The 27,755-nt window shown below is 41.1% G+C and overlaps 2 protein-coding genes across 2 annotated transcripts; one reads left to right on the top strand and one right to left on the bottom strand.

Moving 5' to 3' along the window:
- Window positions 1-146: 146 nt before the first annotated feature.
- Window positions 147-5,735, bottom strand: slc26a10 (solute carrier family 26 member 10). The gene is made up of 18 exons (XM_076090964.1): window positions 5,471-5,735; window positions 4,675-4,785; window positions 4,377-4,534; window positions 4,067-4,231; window positions 3,812-3,964; window positions 3,634-3,716; window positions 3,397-3,544; window positions 3,190-3,303; window positions 2,613-2,690; window positions 2,424-2,519; window positions 1,662-1,768; window positions 1,451-1,520; window positions 1,083-1,265; window positions 918-972; window positions 659-747; window positions 496-550; window positions 286-392; window positions 147-185 (listed from the first exon to the last, which is right to left on the bottom strand). The coding sequence occupies exons 1-18, from the start codon at window positions 5,733-5,735 to the stop codon at window positions 147-149; spliced, it is 2,076 nt and encodes a 691-aa protein (XP_075947079.1).
- A 19,865-nt stretch (window positions 5,736-25,600) lies between these two features.
- sp5l (Sp5 transcription factor-like) lies at window positions 25,601-27,029 on the top strand. The gene is made up of 2 exons (XM_076090988.1): window positions 25,601-25,654; window positions 25,992-27,029. The coding sequence occupies exons 1-2, from the start codon at window positions 25,601-25,603 to the stop codon at window positions 27,027-27,029; spliced, it is 1,092 nt and encodes a 363-aa protein (XP_075947103.1).
- The last annotated feature ends 726 nt before the right edge of the window (window positions 27,030-27,755 follow it).

The raw sequence follows: 27,755 nt of genomic DNA on the forward strand, positions 1-27,755 counted from the left end.
TGGTATATAATGGAGCACTGCTATACAGCAGAGAAACATAGTCTCTGCTTATAGAACAAAATGTATAAGACCCATTTGCCCTCTTCTGTCTTCTTAGTCCAAGACACTTGGATGATGGGAGCATGACTCGTCACTGTCCTCCTGGCTCATACCCAGACAGTCGTGGTGTTCTCTGTAGGTTTTTCCTACATCAGACGACAGAAGTGGCTTTTGCTTAGGACAATCTAAGTAATTAGAAATGAAAGTCTTTTGAATATTTGTGAAAATGTCTCCTCTCGAGCTTACCTTCTGCTGTTGAATGTACATCACTGCATCATGAACAGTAACAAAAATATGCTGAGGGTTCATGTAGGTCATTAGACCACTTGATGTTAGGATCTTTAAGACGCTCTCTAGGGGGATAGAAATCATTGATAAGCATTCACTGCATGTAAGTGAATAAACTATAAACATAGAATACCATTAGGAAAGCAATCACTTAGATACAGGCCTTACCATTGCAGTTTGACAAATATACATGAACTCCAACTTTGTGGCATTCAGTACACATCTGCAAAAAGCCAAAAGCAATCAATCATGTTGACACAATGCACAAAGAAATGGAGAGAACCCCATGCAGGGAAGTTTGAAGCATAGTGTCTTGCTTTAGCAGACTAACCTGTGTAAAGAGTCTTGCTCCAGCAACATCAACAAATGTCACACTGCTACAATCGATTAGCACTGCCTGAACATCACTCTTAGATTTTTCTACAGAAAAGAAAAAAGGTAATGAAAGGAAAGCTTGAAATTATCTGCAGCACATGTCTACCAAAAATGTAAATAGAGCAATCTAAAAAAAAATGTCATTTGTAATGGCCAAAGAACTATTGTAGATATCCGTATTTAAAATATATAGTTGTCCCACGCTCATTATTTACCAGATTTAAAGAACTCATTTTCTGATGAAAATGATGTGTTTGCAATTCCTCCTTCCTAAACAACAATGGAGGGAGAAAAAACAATAAGACACTGAAATCAAATTGTACAGTGTGAACTTCACATTTTTTATAATGCAGCTCATTTAGTAGTTCTAGTAGCTGTACCACAGTGCTGACAGTAGCCTCTCTCTCCATTTTCTCCAGGGCCTTTCTGGCTTTCTCCCAGCTGCGGATCTTCTCTGGCGTCAGGCCCAGCAGCCTGCTCATTTCCTCCCTGAAGAAGCTACGGTTGCCGTAGTAAATAGGCCCGTTGTAAGTCAGGATCTTCACTCCAGGTATCTCATAGCACTGAAAGGAAAACAGGATCGTCCCAACTTTATTCTTGGATGGGCTGCATCGTCTCTGAGATTATGATTTTCACTTGTTGGAATCAGAAACTACAGTTTGAAGTACAAAAAAATTTAAGTTTTGTCATCTTTTATAATAATAATAATAATAATAATAAATGGTTAACAGTAAGAGCGTCCTCTCACCTTGCTGTGGTTCTCCAGAGGTCTGTAAATTTCTGTGTTGCTGGCCCGACCAAGCACTGAACACCCAGCCCTGTTGGAGCCAACAGTCATCAACTTTAGTTGACCACATTATAACTTGTGATCTACATAGCTTGACAAGTATATAAAGTGATCCTCTACTTCTCTGTGATGAATGTTATATATTTGGAATGGAAGGCAATGGAAAATGTACCTTTGTGTGCGGCAGATGACGGTCATCATAGAGAAAACCACTCCGATAGCTAGGCCAACATCCACGTTGAGGACCACTACAGAGAGCCAGGTTACCACCCAAACCATCTACACAAGCCAAAATAACATTTAGTCATGTCAGGATATAACAATTAACAACGGAGGCACGTCAGTGAAAATAATATTCCAGCCAAGCAATCAGTGTGTGCAACTTGTGCTCTACTAGCTCATGATAGCATGGCCTGGTCGATAACTGATTCTCTTTGGTTGAAAGAGTGTTTCAAATAACCTTGCACCTGTGACGTAGCCATTAACATTTTAAGCCGCATGAGTCATTAATTGATCAGCAGGCAGTGAAACTGCAGCTGATTCAGACTATAAAAACCTGTGTGACCTCACTCAGCTCCAGCTAAAATGACCAGTAAACACTTGTGTTACAAACAATCACAAGAATGAAGTCCAGTTGCAAGTGGTTGTCTTCCATTTAAATTCCAAATTAAAAAGGTAATATGTTGCTAAAGGCACATCACATTTAAGTCCAGATGTGGTGAATTAAGGAATTCTTTAATGCTTTATAAAAGGACCACAGCCTGAGCAGATACTGATAAAACCAATTAGCTTTAATGTATGGGTCAGTTGTTGACCTAATGGTAAATATAGGGAGCTGATTAATCCTCTTCCTTTCAGTCTGTTGTGCTTTATTGTCATGCATGGAGACCATTTCGAGGAATACTTGTATTGTTGTATTAATCTATTGCCTTACGAAGTCAATCTTGCTGATTCTCCACAGATCAGGTAAGTCCTGGAACTGGAGGAACATTTGCCTGAGGCTGGTGACGTTGATACATGCCAACACTGCCTGGGGGGAGAGAGATAAAGGATGAGAGGAGTAAACTTTCCCTCTCTTTTTCTCTCATTTTTGTACAGACAGATAGACACATATTGAACACACCTTTGGTAGGAAGTAGAACAGCGGTCCAATCAGAAGCAGGACAATCAGAACAACCAGACTTGTGAACAAGCCGGAGAGCTGCAGGAACACACACACACAACACACACAACACACACACATCCCTTACTGGAAATCCCGGTAGCGTTGCTCCTTGTTTGGAGTATTTTCTGCATCCCACAATATGGAAGCTCAACATGCAAGAAAATCCTTAAACAGTTGGATGTAAATTCACTCTCCTCATTTCAACTGCATTCAAGTGGATTAGAACTCGTAAAACCCCAATCTGTACATCTTTGGCAGCATAAATTGAAGGTACATTCAAATACATAAAAGAACAGAGTTTATATATATTTTTCTGTTGATCATGATTAAATATACAAGCCATTTTTGCATCAGTAAACACAGTAACATAAAAAGGACCTTTCAAACTATTTAAGAGTGAAGTGTTTTCATTGTCTTTCCTTGGTGTGACCCCTCTGTTGATATTTGAATTGTGGATTGCACCTTTATTAATACAAAAAGCCTTGTGGCTTATGAATGTGACACAGTGAAACTTACTGGATATCATGTACACTACCTGTGTGTATCCTCCAGCACTCTCAAGTATATTAGTGGTAGCAAGAGTGGCTGAGCTGGGGAAGCATGTGAAAAAAGAAGACACCGTGTTGGAGATACCGTGAGCCAGGAGCTCCTGAAATAAAGCACAGGTTCCGTACAAAAAAAGTTAACAGATTGGTGAAAGTCGAACATGTCAACAAGCAGCTGGGAACTGTTCACACTTCACCTGGTTGGGATTGATGGAATATCCATGTTTATCGGCATAGATCATTGCCAGAGAGACCGACACAGCATAACCGACAAATGTTATTGCTATGGTGTCGCCAGCAATGTCAGGGAAGGTGCTCAAGGTAGGCATCTGTGGCTTTGGGAATCTGAGGACAGGATAATTAAAAGTCAAACTCCTAAAAACTACTGAGCTCAGTGTTTAGGTCTGTTTTTTTTTCAAATCCAAAAAGATTACCCAGCTGGGATGTGACCAACTATCTCAATGTTGTAAGTAGAGTCCAGCGAGGAGGCATAGGCCACACCTGTAGCAATAATCACCTGAAGAATGAAGTATAAAACCATGACTTATAAACTGTTGATTGTATTGTAAATAGCAAATGTACCCTGCACATTCATAAATACAGTTGACAAACCGTGAGGATCTCCACAGGGATAGGCGTACGAAGGCGCTGTCTGTAACGCATGTTGATCTCCTTAATTGGCACTAGAACAGCCAAACACACCAAGGAGATCAGCAGCTCAGCCATGTTGGTGTGAGGCAGGTTCTTCATCACTGACGCTAAAGTCTGAACACAATAGTAGGTGAGCAGTGAGCAGAAAGCACAAAACCCCCAAATAACAACATGGTGGATTAGACCATCGAGATTTCATCGAGAAACGCTGCCTACCTTGAAAAGGGAGAAAGTCCCAGTGTGGCGAGGGAGCCGCAGCCCCAGCATGCTTTGCAGCTGTGAGACAGTAACATGGAAGGCAGCAGCACTGGTGAAAGCCTTAACAATTGGCTCTGACAGATAGGTGGAGAGGAAGCCCAGCTGAAGACCAAACATACAGAGCTGGGGCACAAGAGATTGACACATAATTATGAGCTGTGTTGGGGAATCAAGTCTGCTAGCGTTCATAAAAAGACAGGTCTTCCGTCACAGTTCCATTGTTTTTTCATTTTGTGTTAAATCCATAGAGGTTGTGCAGCCGTCTTACCATGATAATTCCTGAGAGGAGCGCTACAGCTGACGCAACTCCAATCCTCTGGGCCTCAAAGTCGGCCGCTTCAGGCGAACTTGAGTTCATCTCCAGAGGAGTGGGAACCAGCTGCTCCACCACAGAACCAGTCATCAGACTCACCACAGCGAAGGTACCTGAGAACAGACATACAGTTGCATCTCAGTAACAGTGGAAAGCATCGAGTTCTAGGTGCAAGCATTAGATAATGTGACCCTGCTGATTAATGAAGCTCATCTAGAATATACACTAGATGATATGTGGACAGAAGTCTTACCTGTGGACACATGGCGACCGGTGCCAAAAAACATATAGAGAACCACGGGGAAGAAAGAGGTGTAAAGGCCAAAGATTGGTGCTACAGATGTGAGTAACGCGAAGGCCATGCCTGTTAAAGGGAAGGAGATTCAAAAACACGGTTTAGCAGAAAACACATTTTTCAAATTTATGTTCAGAATGTAAAATCTGTACTTAAATAGGTTTATATGGCTGAAGTATGTAAAGTTAGCTGAGTACAAAAAAAATAAAAGAAGTGACTGACCCTACAACAAATATAGAGTGTATGTAGTATCTACCCTGGTTTATGCTCTTAGATGCTTGTTTAAAAAAGGAGATGCACTTATGACTTCTGGTGACTAGTAGTTCTCTTGAATACCGATGTTGAATACACTTATTGTAAGTCACTTTGGATAAAAGCGTCTGCTAAATGACTGTAATGTAATGTAATGTACCCTGTGACCTCGTCAATTTTGACAGTTTAGCCTTATGGTTGTTGTTGATGTATTCTAACCGAGCAATATTTGCTCAAATTCGTTGGATAATTATCAATATGAATATAATCATAATAATAATAACTGTGCATTGTTGACTTTTCAGATTATTATTATTATGGTTACTATCATCATCATCATTTGTGTGTGATATTATTGTTAGGGTATAATCATTATCATAGAATCCTGGTTCAGTTGATTCTAAATGAAATTATTTACTTGTTATAACAATATAAAATACTGAAGTAATGTAAGACAAAACAAGCCTTATTTGCCCGTTGATCATGATAATACATAACTCACCTTGCGGAATGTGAAGAATACCAACTGTCAGTCCCCCTATAGTATCTCCTAACATCCATTTCTTTAGTCTGTATCTTGGCAGCCAGTCAAAAATGGGCACTCTCTCCCTCAACAGGTGAAGGCAGGCTCGCCTTGAACACCTGCACTTCCCGGCGAGCTTTTCCCGGAGCCGCAAACTTCCACTCGTGTTATCATCGGAGCCGTAGGCCTGTTTAAAGCGGTCCTCCGTGTAAATATTCCTGTACACGGCCACAGAAGCGCTCATATTGTCTCTGATAAGATGAGCGATGATAGTTCACCCTGCTGCAGTGTCAGTGAAGGTCTGTTGCAATACATTTATAGCAGACTCCGCGCTGACCTCAAGAGCCATGGCATTTTCCTGTCAGACTCTTCTTAGCCAATGACATGGCTCGAAGCTTTTTTGTTGGTGTTGAACAACTTTTTTTCCACATCTTTGTCATGCCTCAGATATCATGAAGGTGTGCTGGTCTAGTTTTTTTTCCTACAAAAATCCTCTGGGTCCTACTGCTGGAAGCTTTTGCTTCACTCACAACCCCTCCCTTCAAACACACACACACACACACACACACACACACACACTATTCTTTGCCCCATACACAATATATCCTGTCCTCCAGAGAGCTACACGGGAGGTACAAACTCAGAGGAGGCACAATCAAGTCATACAATGTATGCCACTGTGAAACGCCCAACGAGATCAAAGTCTTATTGTTGGTGGAGCTGAAGTGTAACCTCAAACCTTATCTGTTAGCGAGGAGTTCATTTCCGAGAAGGATGGATGTCTGTAATGGGTGGGCGTTTAAACCGTGTAGCCACAAGGAAAAGGGGTCTGGCATCCATGAGACCCCTGTGAAACTCAATCACACATGGCAGCCGGCTTCATGGATCAAACCACACATCGACTCTGATCAGAGATTGTGTGTGATGAGTGAGAAGTTGTTCTTTGTCAGACAGGAGTGACTACAAGGGAGCTTTGGATAAATACAAGATAAAATATGTGTGTCTACAGGCGATAACAAATTGATTGCAAAATATAGCTTCTAACTATCATATGACTAAAATATAACTTTACTTCTTGAAAAGGAAATCACAACCTCAAGAGAGGTTCAGTCTGACTGGTGGATATAAAAGAAAAGGAAATTCCTCTCCGGTGCAAGCTCAGTGTTGGGTGCTGTGAGTGAACCTCTACCATCTCATAGGGCTACGTGAGGAAGTGCAGGCAGTGCCACTGTTTTGGGGTTTTTATTTTTGCAAAGGACAACACCCAAGGGTTTGAGATTGAATGGGCCCTGACCTTGGCTAGAAGGGCGGAAAGTTTAAAGCCGTTCAAAAGATGACAAAGCATTGAGCATTGTATTTGTGGTGCTGTTTTTACCTTGTTGTTATTTGAGGAGAAAATGTTATCAATTATCCAGCATGGTAACATGAACACAAGCATACAGTGTAGATTGTCAACTTGATAAGTACCAAACAATTACGATCAATGTTTCACAAATCAGAGTAGGTATTCACCACACTGATGAAATTACAATATAGTCGTACAAAAGCTGCGATGCTCTATGTTAAAGCTGTAAAGCCACAGTAATGGTTTCATCTCCGGATCGTACCGACAGGAGCTAAATCAACCAATCAACTTGCTTGACGTGCAGATTTAGATTTTGATGGTGTGCACGGCTACCCATAATACCTTTCTGTACACAGGTTTGTAAACCCAACGTTATATCAACAACAACAACAACAAAGAAAAGTATAATATCCAGTATTTTCTGAAAAAAAAACAATGTGTAGACTAAAGTAATCCCTCTCAATCATCATTTATATCCATATCGCTGCTGTCACGCCTTGACACTAATGTGTTCTTATGTCCACAGCACTACGCCTCTCTTCCCTGTTGTGTGCAGAGTGCGCTGCTATCGGTGTGTCAGTTTGACCGAGCACTTTATTTACGAGCTAGATGCTCACTTTGTCTGACATGTCGTTTGAACCTGGGCACGTAGCGTACTTTCAGTTTCTGTTGGGGTTTCTGCTGGAGATGGGGTTGATGACCGTGGTAAGACAGAAGCAAACAATACATTTGCATCGAAGAAGACAAGCTAAAAAGGAGATAAAATGCTGTGTAGAGCTGCAGAGTTGGATGATAACTGAGTTCATCACTGCGACAAACCTCTGACTCATTCTTAAAGTAAAAAATCGTCAATAGCTCTTATTAATTTTAATCTAATGGATATGAAGTCATTTTTACTTTCACACCTCATCAGCCCAGAAGAAGCCATAATAAGCAGGGGGTGTTTGGTAATCCCACATACAGCGACAATGCTAGAGTCAGGTCAAATGATTTAACCCTGATAAATGTCTCCATTTCTTTTGAATGACCATTATTTATTCTAAATTTAAAAAAGGAAAACAATGGCTAATGTTGAAGGAAAATGCTGTTATTCCATGTTAGAGAAAACATTGCTAAAGACGTAACTGGAGTCAAACAGGATGTAGGTGAGAAGTCCAGCGATGTGTTACAAAAGGCAAAGTACTGGATGTGCACCCCTTAAAGTGTGATGTGTCCCTGTCTCACTAATGTCTTAAACTAAATGAAATAAACACACACGCATTGAGAGTTGTTTTTGTTCCAGTGTCATATTCCTAGAATGTCTATGTCTCTGGTGGAGAGGAGATGCAGTGATATAAGGGACTTCCTTTAAATGCCAGGAATGTGGGCCATTGTGTTGATCAGCTCCAGAGGATTTATGAACATACAGACGGCATGGTGTGTCTGCGGGCTGTTTAAACAAGATATTTATCAGTGGTAAAAGGAACAATGTGTTGAATAGAAAAGGATATGAAGTGTTAACCCCAAACTAGACGAAACCCTTCTGCTCTATCATAACACAGACAGCTCTTTATATATTTAAACAATGAAAATGGGAATACCTGAGTGGCACACAGGTCCACAAAGTACAGCCTACACTCGTGCCACTTTTGCGATCCAATGTGCGTTCAATTAACCACAACTAACAACATTACCAACAAACAGGGTATTAACACCTCTGTGGACGCAAAATGTGTCTAATGATACAATTTTTGACTGAAAAAAAGTGCATATTTTAATTGTGAAGTCACGCAAGATCACTTCAAGTTTTTACATGTGTGATATTAATTGAATTTGAATAATTTTCTGTCACTCTGTACTGTGTCTCTTTTCATTTTCAACATTGTTGATGTTCCTTAACTAAAGTGCAGCCTTTTCCTGGAAAACGAGAAATTGTTCTCGACTCATCAAAAGCACTCATTGAGTGTTGTGAGGCTTGTAGTTATGTCTGGCATTCCTCATGATCCAATTCTGCTTGTTGCATTAGCATTAATCACATCAGAAAAATATGTCCTGTGTGTCTTAATCTTACAGGGTCTTTCTATTATTCTGGTCCAGGGAGAGGCTCCAGACTATAGTTCCTGCTATTGTTCTTTATCTGCTTCATGGGATGCTTGTCCCGACCCCCCATGGCATGCTAGCTTGGAAATTACCTTTTCTATGAGGCAGACTGCTGGCAGCCAAACTGCTCCTTGTGTCCCTGTCTCTCTACCTCTCCCATCCCTTTCCGTTTGCCTCTCCTCTCCATCTATTAGTGCTTCTCCTCGTGTTGTCCAGGTATTTACATTGTTTGACTCCAAGAATCATGTCTCTCTGAAGAATTCTTCCTGCCAGCTCATGAATTTGTTGTTATTTGTCACTCACGCCATACAAAGTTTCTGCAGGGGCCGAGCACAACCCAGGAATTTGTCTAACGGCCCTTTGATGTGTGTTGAAAAGTGGATATTTTATGGAGGCTTGCCGGGCTCTTATTCATGCAATACAATATACAAACAAATATTACATTGTTAAACCAATATCAAACACTATTTTCTCAGCTTAATCTTTTGTTCATGGCTGTACCTGTAATTCGCCATGTCTTGATTTCCGAGGGCAACACACTAACATCTTATTACCTTTTGTCAAAGATCTGTTAAGACTTTCCCTCACTTTCCCTCAGATTCTTCTACATCTTGCTTGTAAAGCGAGAAGGCTTTCAGTGTTTCTTTTGTACCTTCTCTTTTAACACAGTTTTATTTTTCTATGCGTCCTAGGTTTGGGTGTGAGTTGCTAATTTCCTGATCACTCTTATTAAAGAATGTCTCCTGACCTCCACCAGTCATGTCCAGTCATCAAACATCTGGGTCATGCATCTTCTGGGCGGGTAAGGCAGCACCCGCCTACATCCACAGGCTCCCCAAGGAACTGTGTCCGAGTGCACTCACGAAGCGTCCTCCACAATTAAGTTTTATGTTCTCATTAAGGTAACAAAGATAACGATTTCAGGATGTCATGGATTTCAACCTGGGTTCAAGCACATGGTCGTCTTGCCATTTCCATCTGATTAAGCAAAGGGTGGCTTATGAACAGTAACTATTTTCTGTGCTGCTGGTAATGGGAGTGCACAATCTCTTTTCTGCTTCCATGAGGCAATTTAAAAGGTCAACGTAAGCCTGTCCATTATCTGAAGAGAACAAAAGGTGAGACCTGGATTCCCATCCGACCTTCCTTTTCTTGCTGAAAGTCTATGTCCTGTCTGTCCCCCTGTCTGTGCCACACATGTAAAAAAACTAAAGCTCTTGCTTGTGTTTAGTCTCATTTGTGGTATTTCTGTCTGACAGTCACAGCTGTCCCTCTTGCTGAATTACACTCTTACAATCTCCACTCTCCGTCAATGCAGAGATATGTTATTCTTTGTACAAAAACAGTTTTGCGCCACAGTTTTTTCCACTCACTTCCAGAATAACAATTCGATTTACTTAACCATGTAGGGGAGCTGTTTTGACCCACAGAGTGCCTGGGTTATTGGATGTGTCACTTTCTAGCCCATGCCAAAGCATTGTGCAGCTCAAGTACGCAACGGCGACACAACCTTGAACCACATTGTAAGACCGGCTGCTGCATTGTCTGCTTCACCGTAACACTTCTGTCAACTCTAGATTCACTTTCAGCTGTAGAGCACTTATAGCATTCAACACCACGAAGAAACAGCAGTTCCACGTGTTGTCATTCAAAGCTCTCGGGCAAAACCCTACTGTAAATTCTTCATAACTGAATGTACACCAACAAAGAATAGATGTACACATAAAATAGTATATAAATTAGTATGTTGATATTTTGTTTTTTTCAAACAAACTTCAAACTTGTTTGAGTTTCAAACAAGAAGGTTCGAGAAATTGTGTTTTAGCAACTGCAAAAAACTGTAAAGATGCACACAGAACCAAATATTCAGAATGTGATATCCGCCACAGTGATGTGGGTTGAAGGGAATGGGATTTTGATCCACTGTAGTGACTCTAGTATTTTGTCTTGTGCGTGAGACTCTGATGGAGTAGGTCCTTGAGAATCACCGGTGCAGCCAGGTTCACCAGAGTTCAGGCCAGGTATATTCTGCTCATCGCACTACTAAACTACTAAATGTTGACTCAACAACTTTTAGTAGTTTGAATTTGTGTGCACCAGCACAGTTATCCTCAAGGTCTGTGCCTGCATAATACAGGGGGTTTATCTGCTCAAATTTAAGTTTCAAATGTTAGCATGCTAAAGAGCTAACTCCCTACAGCAGTAACACTAACATGGAGTTAAGGCAAAGGAGCATATCTCATAAGGGAAACGAAGGGACTGGTGCAGACTGATTTGTAGAATTGTGCAGATATAGCAACATTTCAACACTAGTGTGTCTTCGTTAGAGTCAAAAGGGAAAAAGACAAAAGGCAGACACATATAGGCCCAATCCCAATGTCCCCCCTAAACCCTCAAACCCTGAACCCTCAAGGACTTACTGACGTCACCTGGTAAGTGGGTGAGTGTGAGAGGCTGTGAGGGCTTGAGATGGTGTGAATATGAATGGGACAGCACTTTGCTGCAACATATCACGTTACCATGAAAACGACAATAAATATGATGTATAACTGTGTGTATTTATTGTATACTTTGTACTCCCTGATTTGAATGTCTTCAGGCTCTTTCCTCACAAGATGAGAGGTAACTTCATATAATCTATTTACTCGTTTTTGTCAAAACAGCTTCAATGACAAAATCAAATATTTGATGAATAAATAAATAAATATCTTCTGATTTCATGTTTATTTTTTGTTCCATCTTTAACCCTTAATGTTTCTAAGTAAATTTATTAAGACAGGCTGAACACACGTGATCCGTCCTCTTTGTTTACCTTTTTTTTTTACGTCTCCATGCGTCCACTGGTTACCCCATGTTTAACGTCACATTGCAATGATTTGTGGGTAATTCCCTTAGGCTTTACGCTAAGGGCTCATAAAGGGCTCAAAATGTCTGCAAGAGAGCCTCAAACACTTTACGATTTGACAGTGGGACATCCCTAAACCCTCACGGACGTTGCGGGAGCGCGCCTCAAAGTCCATGAGTCCGTAAGGGGGGACATTGGGATTTGGCCATATAGTCAATCTAGAACAGGTGTACAACTCTGATTGGCTAACTGGACAATCCAAAAGTGGGAGTTGCCATTGTCAACGTTCCAACCTCAAATCCACTATCCAATAGATTTGAAAGCCTGTTCAACCAATTATCCAATGAGAATTGCACAAACATTCTAACACTTTATGTGTTTGCCCTTTGTCCACTTTGACTTTGATGAAGACACACATGTCCCTTCTTGTCCCTTGAAAGTTTGCTGTTCTTAAGCAGAGGCTGCATGCTGCTGGAAGATGCACAGAGATCCCTGTTTCAGAAGAGGAGCATATCATTGGCTAATTACAGGATGTTGTGGGGTTACAGGTTACATTGGCGAAAAAGCAGTTCCACACTGCAACATACATTTTTTTGTATTCCCGCACTAAATAGGAGCCAGCGCTTTTAATTTCCTGTGTGGAAGATACTTTGCTTAACTAAAGTTAAATACTAAATAAAAGTATCTCACCCACGGGCCAAGTGCACATTGATTATGAAGACCTGCATGTGGTCTTTTTACACGTTCACAGGACTGCTGTATCACCAGACACCCTCTACAGCACGTACCAAGCTGAAAGCAGCAGGGTGGAGGGCAGGGAGACGTGGACCCAGAACTGTACTGGCGGCCACTGCCAGACTATACCTTCCTGCCCCACCATGCAAGAAAGAAGGGTTTTGTATTGTTACATTGTGCTAGAATTAAGAACCAGTGCAAAAGATAAAAATAAATACTGGATAAATAAATTGTGGATGCATTGTTAGGCAGTAGTTCTTTATTTTTTAGCCCCTGAGAAACCTTCTTTTTCCTCCTGCATCCCCTCTTATCTTAAGCCATTGTCACATGCAGAAAATTCAAACAGTAAAAGCAGAGGTAGAACATACAGTGTGTTGCAAAAATCTTAGGTGACCAGAAAGATAGTTGAAAGATGGATTATTTGAGTTTATTATGCATCTTATTGTTAGCCACATGATCCCAACATATAAGGCCGAGTGAGCCTCACGTCATGATACAACAACAACAAATGTCCCAGGTCATACCATCATTGATGACAGTGAACACGAATGCTGCTCAGATATTATTGCAAAGTACAACTCCTTGTACACCAATGAGATCAGCCTCTATAATGTATTATGCCACTATTCTTCATTTTCCTCTCCATCACCTTAACCTTGCACCCATCCATACTTATTCAGCATCAAAGGGCCCCCGTGGCACCAGCTGGGTGGCCACTAGCTTCTCATTTCCCCTCATGGTCTCCAGTCATTCAGCGGTGGCGTGCTCCGTCAGGGCTGAGCGGACCCCAGGGAGTCCACCAGAAGCCTGCGCTCGGCACTCACCGCCACTTCCTGCTCATTTTAAGAGAGCCCTCAGAATGGAGCACCATTGTCCTGGCTGTTATCTGATGGCCCCACTCAACAGGCAGACAAAGCCAAGAGCCTGCCCCCGCCCCATGCACCTCACTGTTAAGGATCTACTGATTTTTTTTATTTTTTATTTAAACATGTCAATAGCTCAAGAAAGAATCTCTGCAAACACTGATAGATGCATAAAAGCACAACACATTTTCTGGCCATTTAAACGAAATTCATAGCCTGCTAGATCACACCGATATGATCGGAGTAGTGTTGTGGATGAACATGATCAAGGCAAGCCAAGGTAGACTTCAATTTCTCTTAAAAAGAAGTAAATCCACGGACATTAATAAATGAAGATTTTTTTTCTGCTTTGAGTCTTGTCAAATCCCGACCCCTTAGGTCGTCTGGGACCGGTCTACTTTCTGTTCCCAGAGTCAGAACTAAACATGGAGAAGCAGCGTTCAGTTTCTCTGCTCCACACATCTGGAACAAAGTCCCAGAAAGCTGCAGGTCTGCTGAGACCCTCAGCTCCTTTAAATCAAGATTGAAGGCTTTTCTGTTTGCTGCTGCCTTTAATTGAACCAGGATTCAAGGATATTAATCAATTTCCTGCATTTCTGCATTTTACTACTGTATTGTATTTCTTTCACTGCTTTTTAGTGTTTTAATGAATGTTCTTAATTGTTTCTAAATCTCCTTTTCTTTTGCCTTATGTTTTGATGCTTTCAATGGTTTTATGTGAAGCACTTTGAATTGCCTTGTTGTTGAATTGTGCTATACAAATAAACTTGCCTCGCCTTACACACACAGGCATGATGAGCAATATACAACAGGCTCGAAAAATTACAAGGGCAAACAAAAATACATTCAATTAAGAAAAGCTTAAACAGTTGCATGTCAAGTTTAGATGTAGAGACACAGGCTTGTCAGCTCACTGGCCAGATGTTCCCAAAACAGGCCTCAAAAGCTTTGTTGTGTATTTTTAGAAATAAATTTCACATTTGGTTGGAAGCATACATTGATGTCAAGCACTGTATCCAGATGCATATCATTTACACAAGATTAATTTGGGTCCCAGTTTAAGGTTGTGGTTTTGTAACATTTGCTTTGACGGATGCTTTGTGTAAATAATATATGAGAGGAAACACATTGCCAGGGTGAACTAGTCAATGAGTGAAGCTTGAAAGACACTGTCCTCCAATCTCACAAATCTGACAATAAAGCTTAAATCCATTCCGGGACATAAATGTGGCCGGTAAATATGCAAGGTTTTTTTCAAGCAAACTTTATGACATTGTAAAGCACATTAAATCTCTATAACTTGAGCCTTGTGTGACCGTTGTGCTCATTTAGCTCAGCAAGGTCAAGCTTCATCCTCTGCAAACAAACTGCAAGGAGTCAAATGTGAACACTGGAAACGCCAGAGCTGCCGGTTGTATTGATTTTTCAAACACCTGGATAACAAAAACTCTTACTGTGACAGGCCTTACAGTATAGATAGGAGCAATAATGTTTTGTGGGAGCTTTATTACTCAAGAGATTTCCTTAAAAATATTCAGGAAATGCTGCTGAGCAGTTTTGTATCAGTGTGAGGTACTCCGATTTCATCAAGACCTGTAAAATTTCTGTTGAGTCAATTATATTTCCAGAGCCAAAAATCACAAATTCAACTCAAAGGGTTTACTCTCTACCATCGAATCAAAGAGAAAAACAAACGAAACAAAAAAAAGGAAGAAACCTCAGGAAGAGAAAAGGTCAAATGTATTTTGTCAACCAAAGAGTTACTACAGTTCAGTCACATATGACTCTTTTCATGTATAAAAAAATACCATAATATAATCCTAATAATCAATTATTGCTTTCTTGATTTCCATTGTTTATTTTCCTTTACATAAAAGAAACAAACCTGCAGACTTATCCAGTGCGATGCTTTGATATCATGCATGTCATTTGTAGTTAAGTGTGACCTTGACCTGCTTGTTTCAACAAAGTTTTATACAAATGTATTATTTAGACTAAATACAGATCAGGCCAGTGCAACTGGTCTACTTATCGACCAATACATGTGTACATTTTGCAACCATGCAGAAGACAAGAAATAAAGAAACGGGAGTGACTGAAATGGTTACAGCATGTAGTAGATCCAATATGGAAGCAGTGTCCTCTTGTGGGGGGACACGGTAAAAGAAAATGCACCACATTATTTCCCTCTAAATCCAGGACCAGCTTTGTCTCGTTCAGCCGTTTTTTGTTGGTTTTTTTGCTCTGCCATTTTCTTTTCTGTGTGAGACTCTGCCTCCCACACACACAGAGGCAAAGGAGTTCCTATAGAGACACCATTGTGTGTGCTGTATCAAAGGGAGATTTGTTAAAGGAGCTTTGGTGTGCTGTGATATCACCCACATCAGTCAGGGCTGCCCGTGCAGATGCCTGTGACCGGGGGGGGGGGGGGGGGGGGGGATGAGGGAGGGCTGGACTCACCTGCTCCGATTTCATAGACCCCTGACTCGACCTGAAAGACTGTAATATCAGAGGGGAAGATATCACAACTAGCAGAAGTCACATTGCAGCTGACTTTAAGCAAATGATAGAGCAATCTCGTCCTTCCTTAAAATTCACATGTAAAATTGTAAATATTTACCTTCTGTAGGGACGTGATCCTGAATGATCCCGTAACAGAAAGTTGTCGGTATCTTTCAGTTACTTGTGTTGCTTCGTCAACAGCCCTCTCTAGTGGGGAGGCATCAAACTGTATTCCAACACAGCATGTGAATCAGATGTAGTTATAATGTGGGTGACACATGGAGAGAGGAGTGGATCAAATCTGTAGAAGTGATTGATTAAATTCACATTCAAGTTACACATTGGCAAAGTGAAGCAATAATATTCTCCTTGAGTTACATTGCACTTTATTTTACAGCAGAGAGGTGACAAAAACTATTGGTCACAAAGTTATTGCAGCAATATCTAAGAGAGGAGGTGAAAAAAAGTGAAAAGTGTAAAGACATTTCACTTTACAATATTAACAGAGTCCAGAATCTAACAGTCGTTGGGTGCATTTAATACAAGTGCTACTGTATTAAAGGTGAATAGTGACTGGCACGTTGTTAAAGTCATCAATACACAAATACCTAATAAATAAGTTATTTTGATGCATTCACACTGTTGGTTGCATTTCTTAATGTGGTTTTTTTTTCCAGAGAAATATCAGTGGCAGGAGAACTTAAATACTGATAAATAACGTAGTAAAATGAATGAGAGAGAGAGGGGAGGGAATTCAATGTTTTCAAGAAATGCTTTGGAGAGTAGTCAACGCAGCACATAAGCACATGCCTGTTTTACCTGCACAATGAAACAGCACAGCACAGGAAAGGAGGATGTACACAGTAAACACACCAGAGGAGAAAAGGAAAGCTCATAAAACAACTGATGAACACTAACTCAAACTGATTCATCCATCTAGATCTCCCCTACTTTTTCCTCTCTTCTTTTTTGAAGATCAAGCAATGGCAAAAAGTTGAATAATTCTGCCTCTTTGATCTGCACACACAAGTGAGAGTTCATTTCCATTTTTGATTTTTTCTTCTTTTTTTTTTCCTCCTTTCTGTAAGAGTGCCAGCATCAAGATTTACCTTGGTGTGCAAATGTGCTGGAATAGGTTAAAAGGAAATCTCGCTGCTCTCTCAAAGCACAAGTGCAGATGTTATGAAGTTAATTAAAAATTTAGCAATTCGTTTCTCCCGTCCCAATTTAGGCAGCATCAAATAGAAGAAAACAGACGGAAAAATGACTTATGAGAGAAGTCCGTGCTGTCTGTCTTTTTACAAGCATGGCAGCGTCAACAAGGAGGAACACTTCTCTAATGTAAAATTCAGGATGATATACCAATCCTCTACGCCTTCTTTTTGCCATTCTTTACACAGGATGTATCATTAATGACTATATTCAATCTTGTAAATGTATATTTTACACACAGAAATCAATTCATCAAATGTTAAATTATGATTATAATCCATCATTTCTACTCTTTGAATTATCTCATTTATATTTCTCCAAATCAGTAACTTTGGCCTATGATGTTACTGAAAGATCAGAGGTGAGTCCAGTCAGTCAGGATCTGGTTTCCAAAAGACATTTCACACAGCCTGCCTCATTTGGAAGACAACAGGGATAAACACATTTTAATAAACCCCCTTTCACCAATCTTCCCAACGAGTAACCCGGATTTATCCATGTTTACTAAAATTGCATCAGTATGTTGACATAGGCCCCGTATCTTCCACCAACTCTGCAATCTCCTCCCAAATAATAGTGCCATGCACAGAAAGGATGTCAAGTCTCAAGGTGCTGCCCACCCCTCTCCACTCCCCCTGTGTGGATGATGCTCCAGGAGGGTAGAGGGAGGGGGGGGGAGTCGTTTCTGCGCAGGTGTTGCAGCTGCATTCGTACATAATTCCTCTCTGTGTGAGCAGTGCTCAGTGTTAGCCTCTCTGTGCTGCTTCCCCCCAGTGGGACCCCTCCTCCACTGAGTGATATTACAAGCGGCAGCCGTGCGCCTCTGATCTACATGCGCTGGGCTCCCTCCTGGTCCTGGGTGAATAGCGCTTGACTTGTTCAATTTGTTTAGAAGCCGCGTTCGACGCTTTGAAGCCACACATTTTAGCATAAATCATAACCTGTCTCCTTGCTCACAACTGCTTTGAAATGCAACATCTGCTTTTGAATCCCCTGCTTTACAATTAGTTAGGCAACATCAATAGATTGACTCCCTATCATTTTTCTTGATAATGAACTGCTTTGTACACGTGCAAGGGCATTAGTGGTGGGCCCATTTGATTTTTCAAGGCCAAGGTCCTGAGACGGATCAATCTTCATCATCCTCACCGTGCGTGATGCGTGAGGCGGTGTGAACTTCCTGAAGTGCTCAGCATGTTCTGACTACAATCAGACACACGTGTTAAATTGGGTTACCCTCCATGGTAACCTACTTAGGAAGTGTCATGGTTGTGGGGCATGTTACCGGGCCGTGTTGTTTACTCTTTCATCACACTCTTCAGGTTCCCTGTTTGTTGGTTTGTTTTGCAAAGCACAGCCTTCTGTTCAGCTGTGGGAAAAGTGCGGAATCAAAGTCCCGGAGAGCAGCCTGACGTTGACACTGATAAGCTTGGCCTGTCACTATCCATTTGTCTGAATGACATTGATGCTCAGGTTGGATCTCTGGAGGAAGCCGTACACACACAGAACCTAGGTGCATATGCTACCGCTGCGTGCCGTAGAAAGAAAAGTCTATGCAAGTTTGCTTGATGAAGTTTGTACAGTTCTAAAGTTAATGTATTGAATGAAAGGAAATATACAGAATATTGGCAGAAGTTGTGGTTAGCTGCTCAATATACTGTACCGAAGTTCAAACTCTCAAGAACTGATCCGTCAGTTAGAAACCTCTCATCAAGTGCATTAAGAATTCTTTTTGCAGGTTGAAGGGGAAAATAACAATCCCAAAGATTTCATTTTCAAAGGCAAGCATTTGATCAGTAGTCATCAATTAAATTTACTGAGGTGCAAATTACACCACACGGATTAGATGAAAGAGCCTCTGTGTCACTTTCTCCCCTCCTTCTCAAAGCTTGGCTTGGCTCACAGTACACACAAACAGCAGGCTGATCCCTGGCACGGCGGTGACAGGGTGACACTTCCCCTCACATTACGCAGGCTGAGCTGACGGAGGGGCTTAACAGATAGTGGCATCACAAGCGTACGTTTACAAATAAATCTACTGCTCTGGCTGTGCGGCACTCCTCTGCACATGTAGCCCTTGTATCTCTGCTCCTGCTTTGAATTTCCGATTTCAGCTGGAGCCTTGCCATAAGATCCAGTTACCGTACTGATGTGAGTCCCTCTTCCCAGATGGCATGTTGGGGCTTCATGGGTAATATTTATGAAATGGGATCCACAGCGTTTTATCTTTGGTTTCTTGTCTTAATGCCACTAGGCCTTGTGCACACACAACAATAATATTCTGCACAGTAATTTTCTCCTGTGATGTTAAACATGAGCATACAGAACATTAGAGAATCCATTCTTTTGATAACTCGTGTGATTTTATTCCTATTTCCTTGTGGAGTCAGTCCCATCTGACTACAGTAGTTTAGATCAGACGTTAGTATCACTGTGACAGGTGCTCCCATCTCCCACAGCCGCTGAACAAGGCTATAAGATCAATTGGCAGGGGTCCCTGCATGCTACAATACCCACATTGAATTGATGGCTCTAAATGATATTGTCAAGTGTTCCAGCTAATTATTTACCTCTGTTCATCTTTGTGTTAATGCGTATGGAGACGCTTCATGATTGATAATCCCATTGTTTCTTTTTTTTTCCTTTTGTCTCTGCGTTTGCTTTTATATTATTCATTTTATGTGGCATTGTACAGACAGGCAATTGTAGGGAATTCATCTTTTAAAGGGAGTTTACAAAGCAAACCCTATGAATAAACAATCCTTTTCTTTCCTGGTAAATTAGTTATCATTAATTTTAAATGTTGTGTTGGGGATATGTATTAACATAAACGTATCGGGCTCAGCAAGGGTGTGACAGTGGATACTTTAGCACCAACAGGAAATTCAGATAGGATGTGAGACAACTGACAGACACACTGTCAGTGTGTTTTATTAAACAGCAATCAACATTATTATAGCCAAGTGTGTTAAAGAGTGTAAGGAGTTTGAATCTGTCTGAAACATAGACATAAAACCAAACAAAGACAACAAAGCTAAGCAGTCACACAAATAAGTATTATGTACAGGTATACAATAAAATACAGACACATACATAAACAACAAATATGGAGATAACATTGTTGAAAAATGTATAAACATATAATATATATAACATAGACTGGAATAGGGGTATGAATCCCCTCATCTAACTCTCGGCAAGAAAAGCAAAATAGTATATCTCCCAAAAATGTTGAACTGCTCCTTTAGCAGTAAGTGACTCCATTTAGTTCTCTGTAACAGTGTGCTGTAAACCATACTTGAGGCTTCACTAGTAGCAGTGTCACGTATTATCTCTTGATTGACTACACATCTTTTTATGCCACAAGTCTCTTTTTCAGATCAAACGCCATATTTGATAGGATGAAACCTTCAAAGCTTGTCATTTCCTGTCGAGATGATGAAATGATTATGAAGCGCTGTGAAAGTGACATTTGGCAGATGGACTGTATCCATCTTTATCACTACAGAGTTCCTGCACGACTTTCCTTTGATAAAACATGAAACACATCCTATGCTCAGATTTCCAGTCTGTGACAAGTGTTTCAGCTTCAGCACTGATATATAGATATAAGTGAGTTTATTGTGAGTCTATTAAACAAAATTTCATACTAGTTTTGTGTTTTCTTTTTGTGACACGGGCAACACAACATTTTGTTGACTAAAATCTGTTTCATGATCAAACTTATTGACTTAACTGCCATACTCAAGATTTAGATTAGGCGACATTATATATAGTGTAAAGGGCATCTCAGTTAGTTTTATGTAGCATTGCCACTAAAGGTGAAGAAGGCAGCGATTTCTTCAACCCATTTCTTTTATGTGCTTCCCCTCCATCTTCCCTGGATTCCTCTCTCTCTCTCCCCTTCCGTCTTTCGTCTCTGGGAGTATGGGTGCATGTCAAGTGATTGTTGAATTGAAATATTGATGTGGAGTATCAAAGCGTGGCGTAGCACTCCTGTGTTTCCAGAACTAACCACGAAGCGCTTTGATCAGATACTCCTGTGATCTGACTTCTGAAGTTGTTAAGAGTGCTGGAAAACAAAATGCAAACAAACTTCAAGTGCTCTTGGTATTGATAAAAGTTTTCTTTGACAAGTGGAGATGTGTGCTGTCTGCCCAAGACTGGAGATTTTGGGGTTTTCGTACATGCTAATGGACAAGAGATGAGGGAATTATTGTAGATTTCTACGTCTCACACACCTAGCAATGTAAACTGTAGTACAGGGGTGGGAATCATCACGGAATCCTGCTGCGATATCAAGATGCTCCTCTAGTAACGCAAAAACATTGCAATTCTGGGATTTGTTGCTTAATTTTTGTTAGATTCGGATTAAGCGTGTTAAAATGTACCAGTTTATTTACCTTGCAAATAAAAAAAGCTAAAAAAAATATGAAACCTTAAATGGAATAATTTAAAGCAACTAGAAAAGCTACTATGCTTACAATCCAAAATGTATCAATTAATTATTGATTTATGTTCAAAGTTTTTTGGGGAGCTTTTGTTTTTTTCCAAGAAAAAATAAATATGTTTTGAATAACTGACTGATTTTAATTGAGGTAGTCTTACAGGACTCATTTATAATTGCATTATACCTGTGTGATTAGTAGCAAAAGAAGTTTATTTTATCCATCACCCTCTTAGAAACAATGTTAACCAAATAATATTTGTTGAAAGATACTAGAAGTCATTTTTAGGTCAGTTGAGTTTTAGTTAAAATTTCTGAATGGGCTGACATGAAGCAAGGCGGGTGCAAGTGGGCTTTTACAGTTCTCCGTATCCACGATGTTCACTGATGGAGGAGGACATATATCTGCACAGATGACGAGGCACAACTGAAAAAATGTGACTGAAGTGAAAAGTTTCAACATCGCGTCATGATCCATGTGATTTGCAAATTCTCCAATGCATCACCGAGCTAGGCGCATAAGATGAGGTAAACCTTATCAATATGCCTGATTCTAAACAGCAACCCCTCTGCCACTCCCTCTCAAACACTCATAAACAGACCCGTACACTTCGAACTCAATAGGAAACAGGAAAGAGACTCCTGAATGGGGTATCAGATTGTAGCACTGTAAAGTCCAGCTGTTGGTGTTGCTCCTCATCCCAATGAAGCTAAGTGTCATGGTAATCACACCCCATCTTGTCCTGTCTTGGATTTGAATGGTTAAAGAGGGAAGCACTACAGTTAGCAGCAGTGTTTTACATGCTGTCTGTCTCGTCCATTAGGCCACATTTGTCACACGAGAGCCATTGAGTCAGCACCGTGCTGTAAAATTGGCTTTTTGACATGGCCACCAGTACAAAAGCCGCTCTCCTCTGTGGCCGCCCTATTCGAGTGCAGATGGTCAAGACAGCTGGGACAATTTAGTGATCTGAGACTTTTAAACTGCCCCGCAGGCATGATAAAAACAGCTTGAGTAGCCACTTGCATATTCTACGTTCTGAGTTTAAGAGTAAGATTTTGTCTGCAACAAAAACAGCACCATTTCTCTTTTACAATGAGCAAAAGCACTAAAAACTCTTCAGGATCAAGAGATTTCATGTCATCACACGATGACATGAAATCACACTAAAAGCCCTGTTGAGTTTTAACGTGTGTTCTGTTTTTCTTGGATGTATTTTCTGTTTAGAAATCGGTGCTTGAGAGCGTCTGCATCGCCTTGTTGGGATTTAGCCTGCGTTCGTTTTGAAGTTGAATCCGCTGGTATAGCCACCCAGTCGGAGCAGCCATGCAATGTATGACGGAGCGGACCTGATTACCAGCAATCTCACCAGCTGTTTAATGAACACAGGGACCTCTTTCTCTGGAATGAGTTTTCCCTTGAAAACTGTGGAAGCCGTATCCAGGTCTATTTAAATGAGGTAACATGGGGAAGGTAAGCACCACCACATGAGCATTGTTTTCACAGTTCAAAGTGAGGAGAGGGTACTTTGCACTTCAAAGCCACTCATCTGGGAGGCAGTACAGTGGGGGTGGGGTGGTGTGGGGGAGAGGGGACAGGAAATAAGAATCAGGGTAATTAACAACTTCTGCTCCGTAATAAACCAGAGACATAACAGTATACCTCTGCCTCCAAGACACACTCCTATTTCCAAGTCATCCACTCTCTTTTCCTTTACTACTGTTTTCTTTCATCCTAAATGTTCACTTTAATTAGGAATTAGACTATTTAGCTCAATGCTGTTGGAGTTACATCACACATATTAATCTTACAAAAGCAATGCATTTTATTTATTTCAACTTATTTTCACTGCAGTATGGGCCTGCATATGTTCAACCTTTCTGAAATGATTTTTGTTACATTTGTATATCAAGCCAGAAGCATTAGAACATTTGGACAATTGTAATTTACCAAGAGGCATCTCTTGCTTTTGCTTAATCTAATGGGCTAATTATTCTAGTTGAACATCCCGCAGTTATTTGTATGGATAAATGTTATTGTCATGTTTTAATTCCAACACATTTGCTCTGCTTTGCCCTCGCCTAAAATAAACACAATCTGTGGGATCTATTAGTACGCTGCAGCTGAAGTCTGCACGTCATTGTGAGTCTGGAGAAATCTTTTGTTTCAAGCTGAGGTGTCTCTGTCAAGGACATAAAGAAAGTTGCACTCTGTCTGCTCTGCTTTCATACCAATAACTTCAGAAAGGTCTAAACCCAATGCTACAGTTTAGTGATTATCTTTACTGCCTTGATATGTTATTTATTTTTTTAAAGCTGTAAATTCTAACAATTACAACCAAGTGGAATACAGGAACTGTTTCATTTCTGTTCAAATTTTATTATAAAGTATTCGTTAATTCATTTCTAATTTTAGCTGGCTCCTGCTTGAGGTATGTTTGTTTAAGGATCACAGAGGAATCCAGAAAGTGGGAGCAGTAGATAAGTGAGGAACTAGGCATTTGCATGAGAAACAGGTTCCCAGCCTGGATTTAAACTCTTAACATTGTAATGGTGAGCAGACTTACAGAATGAGATTAAGCCTCAATCTGCATTTAATGGAGCAGATCTGAAGCGGCCTCTACTTGAACTCTGAAATGTGAGAATGTCACACAGGGCAGCCTATTTGACATGTCACCCACTGGTGAGAACTCCGAGGCTTTGATTGAGTTTTATCAATTAGCTTTGTGAGGGAAAATACTGTTACTGTCTTCATAGTGTGAGTGAGCCTCACGCCATGCCGGGACGGAGAGCTGCCTGCTGCAGCATTAAGAAACAAAGGATTTGTGTCATCTGGAGAAAACGAACAATCAAACAATGAAGTAAATTCCCTCCAAACTACAGTCTGAGTATTTATTCACCACTGTACAAAAAAAAGGTTTTATGCTCATCTACTAAAACATCACTTAAGAAGAATTATGCACATTAACTCTATAGCTTCACATTGTAAAATTTGACTTGAAGTGCATGTGTGATGGATTGTTAGCAGAAATTTCATTTTTTTTTAAATCAATCTCTCTGACCTAAAGTGTCCATACTTTGTTGCATTAAATCATGCAAAATGTATGATGACAACAAGGAAATCTACTTTTCTGTAAGTATAAATTCATTATTTTTTGACTTGATATCATATAGTTTGGCCACCTTTTGTAATTCAAAACTGCATCACTGATTTGCCAAAAATATAAAATCCCTGTATTTACTGTCTTCACTTGAAATCCCACAGCAGAGTTGAAGCAGTATGCAAATACCCCCAGAGTGAAACATATTTTTGACTAAGCTGGCTATATTAATCTTAGATCTTTTAACAGACTAAGCATTTTGTTCTTGTGCACAATGCGGCCCTAAATGTAGAAGTTGAAATTTGCTGAAACACTAATTGTGAACACTTTGAAATGTTTCTCAAATCATAAAGTTGTGTGGGTTTATTTGAAACTTAAAGAAGTCGGATGAAATGACAGGAGATGTCCAAAGAGGTAGATACTCTCAAATGTAGATATTACAGGAAACATCTTTTTTTTTTCAGACAGAACAATTGGAGGAGGAGTCAGCTCTTGGGGTCAGCATTTGGTTGAAAGTGAGTGAAATTATGAGTAGCCCACCCCTTCACCTAACAACCCCCCCCCCCCCCCTTCCTCCCACTCATCGCCTCTCTATTGACTCGCTCTCCTGCATCATATTGGAGACCCCGTTGAGAGGATCTTTTCTCTCTATAAAGAGAAGATGCAGCTCAGGCGCCTTTGAGATGATCGCAAGGATTTACTGCGCGCCACTCTGCTTCTAACTTCGGACGGTCATCCTCGGCTGCTTCAACACTAAATGATCTGGACCGCTACCACACTAGAAGTATTGACGTAGTGGACTGAGGGACATTTGAATGACGCGGGATTTCCCAGTGTACTCTGCCAAAGTGTCTCAGTCATCCGAGACCCGAATGTGAGCATCTCTTTTCTTCTGCGCTCCGAGCTGTAGTTGAGACTTTGTACGTCTTCGCCTCTCGGCGCAGTTCGTGTTGCAGGTGCGTGGAGGAGCGCGAGGACAGATGGCTGCGCTGGCGATACAAAGGACTGACAACTTTTTACACACCTTTTTACAGGTTTGTTGTATATTTATCTTTCTGACGCGTTGCACGTGGAGTGTATTTATCTGCTTTTCTGGCAGAGAAAACTCCGCAACTTGTGCGTAATGAATGAATATGCTTCACCTGCTTCACCTGTGTGAACACAACACAACAGATAATAGAAAAAGAGGCAAGTTAGAATAAACAATATCAAGACAAAGGTACATTTGAAACTCTTTGGGTTACATATATTTTACATTATATTTTTATATAATGTCATTTTTTTAAATTATTATTAAAAGGAATGTAGATTTAAAACTTTTAGTTGTCCAATAAGTGACTTATGATGTATGTTTTGTGTATCACCACTCAGGACCGGACGCCCAGCTCGTCTCCAGAGGGAGCACCCAACGCCCTCTCCTTCCTGGCCACCACCTGTAGCCAGGCCTGGCAGGTTGGAGGCGCTATGGGCTCCGAAGGCTCCCAGTTCCCCTACGAAAGCACCGTCAGCTCCACATCAGGAATGTTCCAGCTCTGGAGCAACGACATTGCGCCCAGCACAGCCCTCAGCACACACCAGATGACCTTCACAGTGCCTAAGGTGCAGTTCCCGGGACACATGCAGCCTGGTCTGGGTCACCATCATCATCATCACCCCCATCATCACCACCACCATGAGCTGCCTCTCACCCCTCCAGCTGAACCTCCCTCTTACTCCTTCGAACTCTCCCCTGTCAAAGTGCTGTCTTCGCAGCCGCAGGCCACCGGCCCCTATTATCCTCAGCACAACAGTATGGGACAGAACTTCCCCAGCTTCATCCAGAACTCCTCAGCCAGGCACCACCTGGCTGGAGGCCATGTGGACGAAGGACAGCAGTGGTGGAGCCTACCCCAAACCAACGCCCCCACCACCAACCATCCCTTCTCCCTAGGCAGACAGCTGGTTTTGGGCCACCAGCCCCAGATAGCTGCTCTTCTCCAAGGCACCTCCAAGGGCTTGCTGAGCTCCACACGCCGCTGCCGCCGCTGCAAATGCCCCAACTGTCAGGCGAATGGTGGGGGGTTAGAGTTCGGAAAGAAGAGACTGCACATCTGCCACATTCCAGAGTGTGGCAAAGTGTACAAGAAGACCTCTCACCTCAAGGCACATCTGCGCTGGCATGCCGGGGAGAGGCCCTTCATCTGCAACTGGCTCTTTTGTGGTAAAAGCTTCACCCGTTCAGACGAGCTACAGCGGCACCTCCGCACACACACCGGAGAGAAGCGCTTTGGGTGCCAGCAGTGCGGCAAGAGGTTCATGAGGAGTGACCACCTCTCCAAACACGTCAAGACCCACCAGACCAGGAAGAGCCGGTCTGGGCAGCCTTCACAGAGCACGGACCCTCTGCTCACCAATATTAAGAGAGAGTAATCTCTGCGATCCATCATTCAAAAATAATAATCAACAATGAACAGACTGTGTGACTTACACTTACTGCCATAGGTTTGCACTCAAGGGTGAGCATCGAGCTGCCCGGAAATCTCCTCTTGTCAAAGCCCGACTTTTGACTTCAAGTAGTACAATAAAATTATATTTGAAGACCATTTTTAATACAAGTAATTGTGTGCTGGTTGAGGCACCTTTAAAGAATACTTGAAGCCCTTTTCAGTGGTATTGTGAGTGTTTTGCTGAATTCCGTGTAATGCCACACAACCAGATTCCCCCCCCCGAAACAAAACAAATGTTATGCCTTTAACAATTTAAGATTCAAATGAATTTTAAATTCATACAATTTCAACTGATGTGAAAAATCAAAACATTTTCAGCATTCATTTTGTAAATATTTTGAGAAGGATGTGACAGAATTGAGAGAAATCCCGCAAGGTTTATCTTAATATGTTGTCCATATTATGTTCAAAATAAATGTATGCCTTAGTACATACAGCTACGGGTCGCTGTTAATTAGATTTATTCCAAAACACCCTCATTTGTCAGCTTTAAGGATCTTTTTTGAAATGTAAGTCTTTGATCTACAGATGTATCTTGTCTAAGCAGTCATGTGAAGCACCGGTGCTCCAGATCAGCAAACATTCTAAATGTTTCAATTCTTTGTAAATTATGTACAAATATCATGAACAATTTTATTGAGGTTACGGC

Source organism: Anarhichas minor, unplaced genomic scaffold (assembly GCF_050575085.1).
Source record: "Anarhichas minor isolate MPS153535 unplaced genomic scaffold, ASM5057508v1 ptg000003l, whole genome shotgun sequence".
NCBI lineage: Eukaryota > Metazoa > Chordata > Actinopteri > Perciformes > Anarhichadidae > Anarhichas > Anarhichas minor.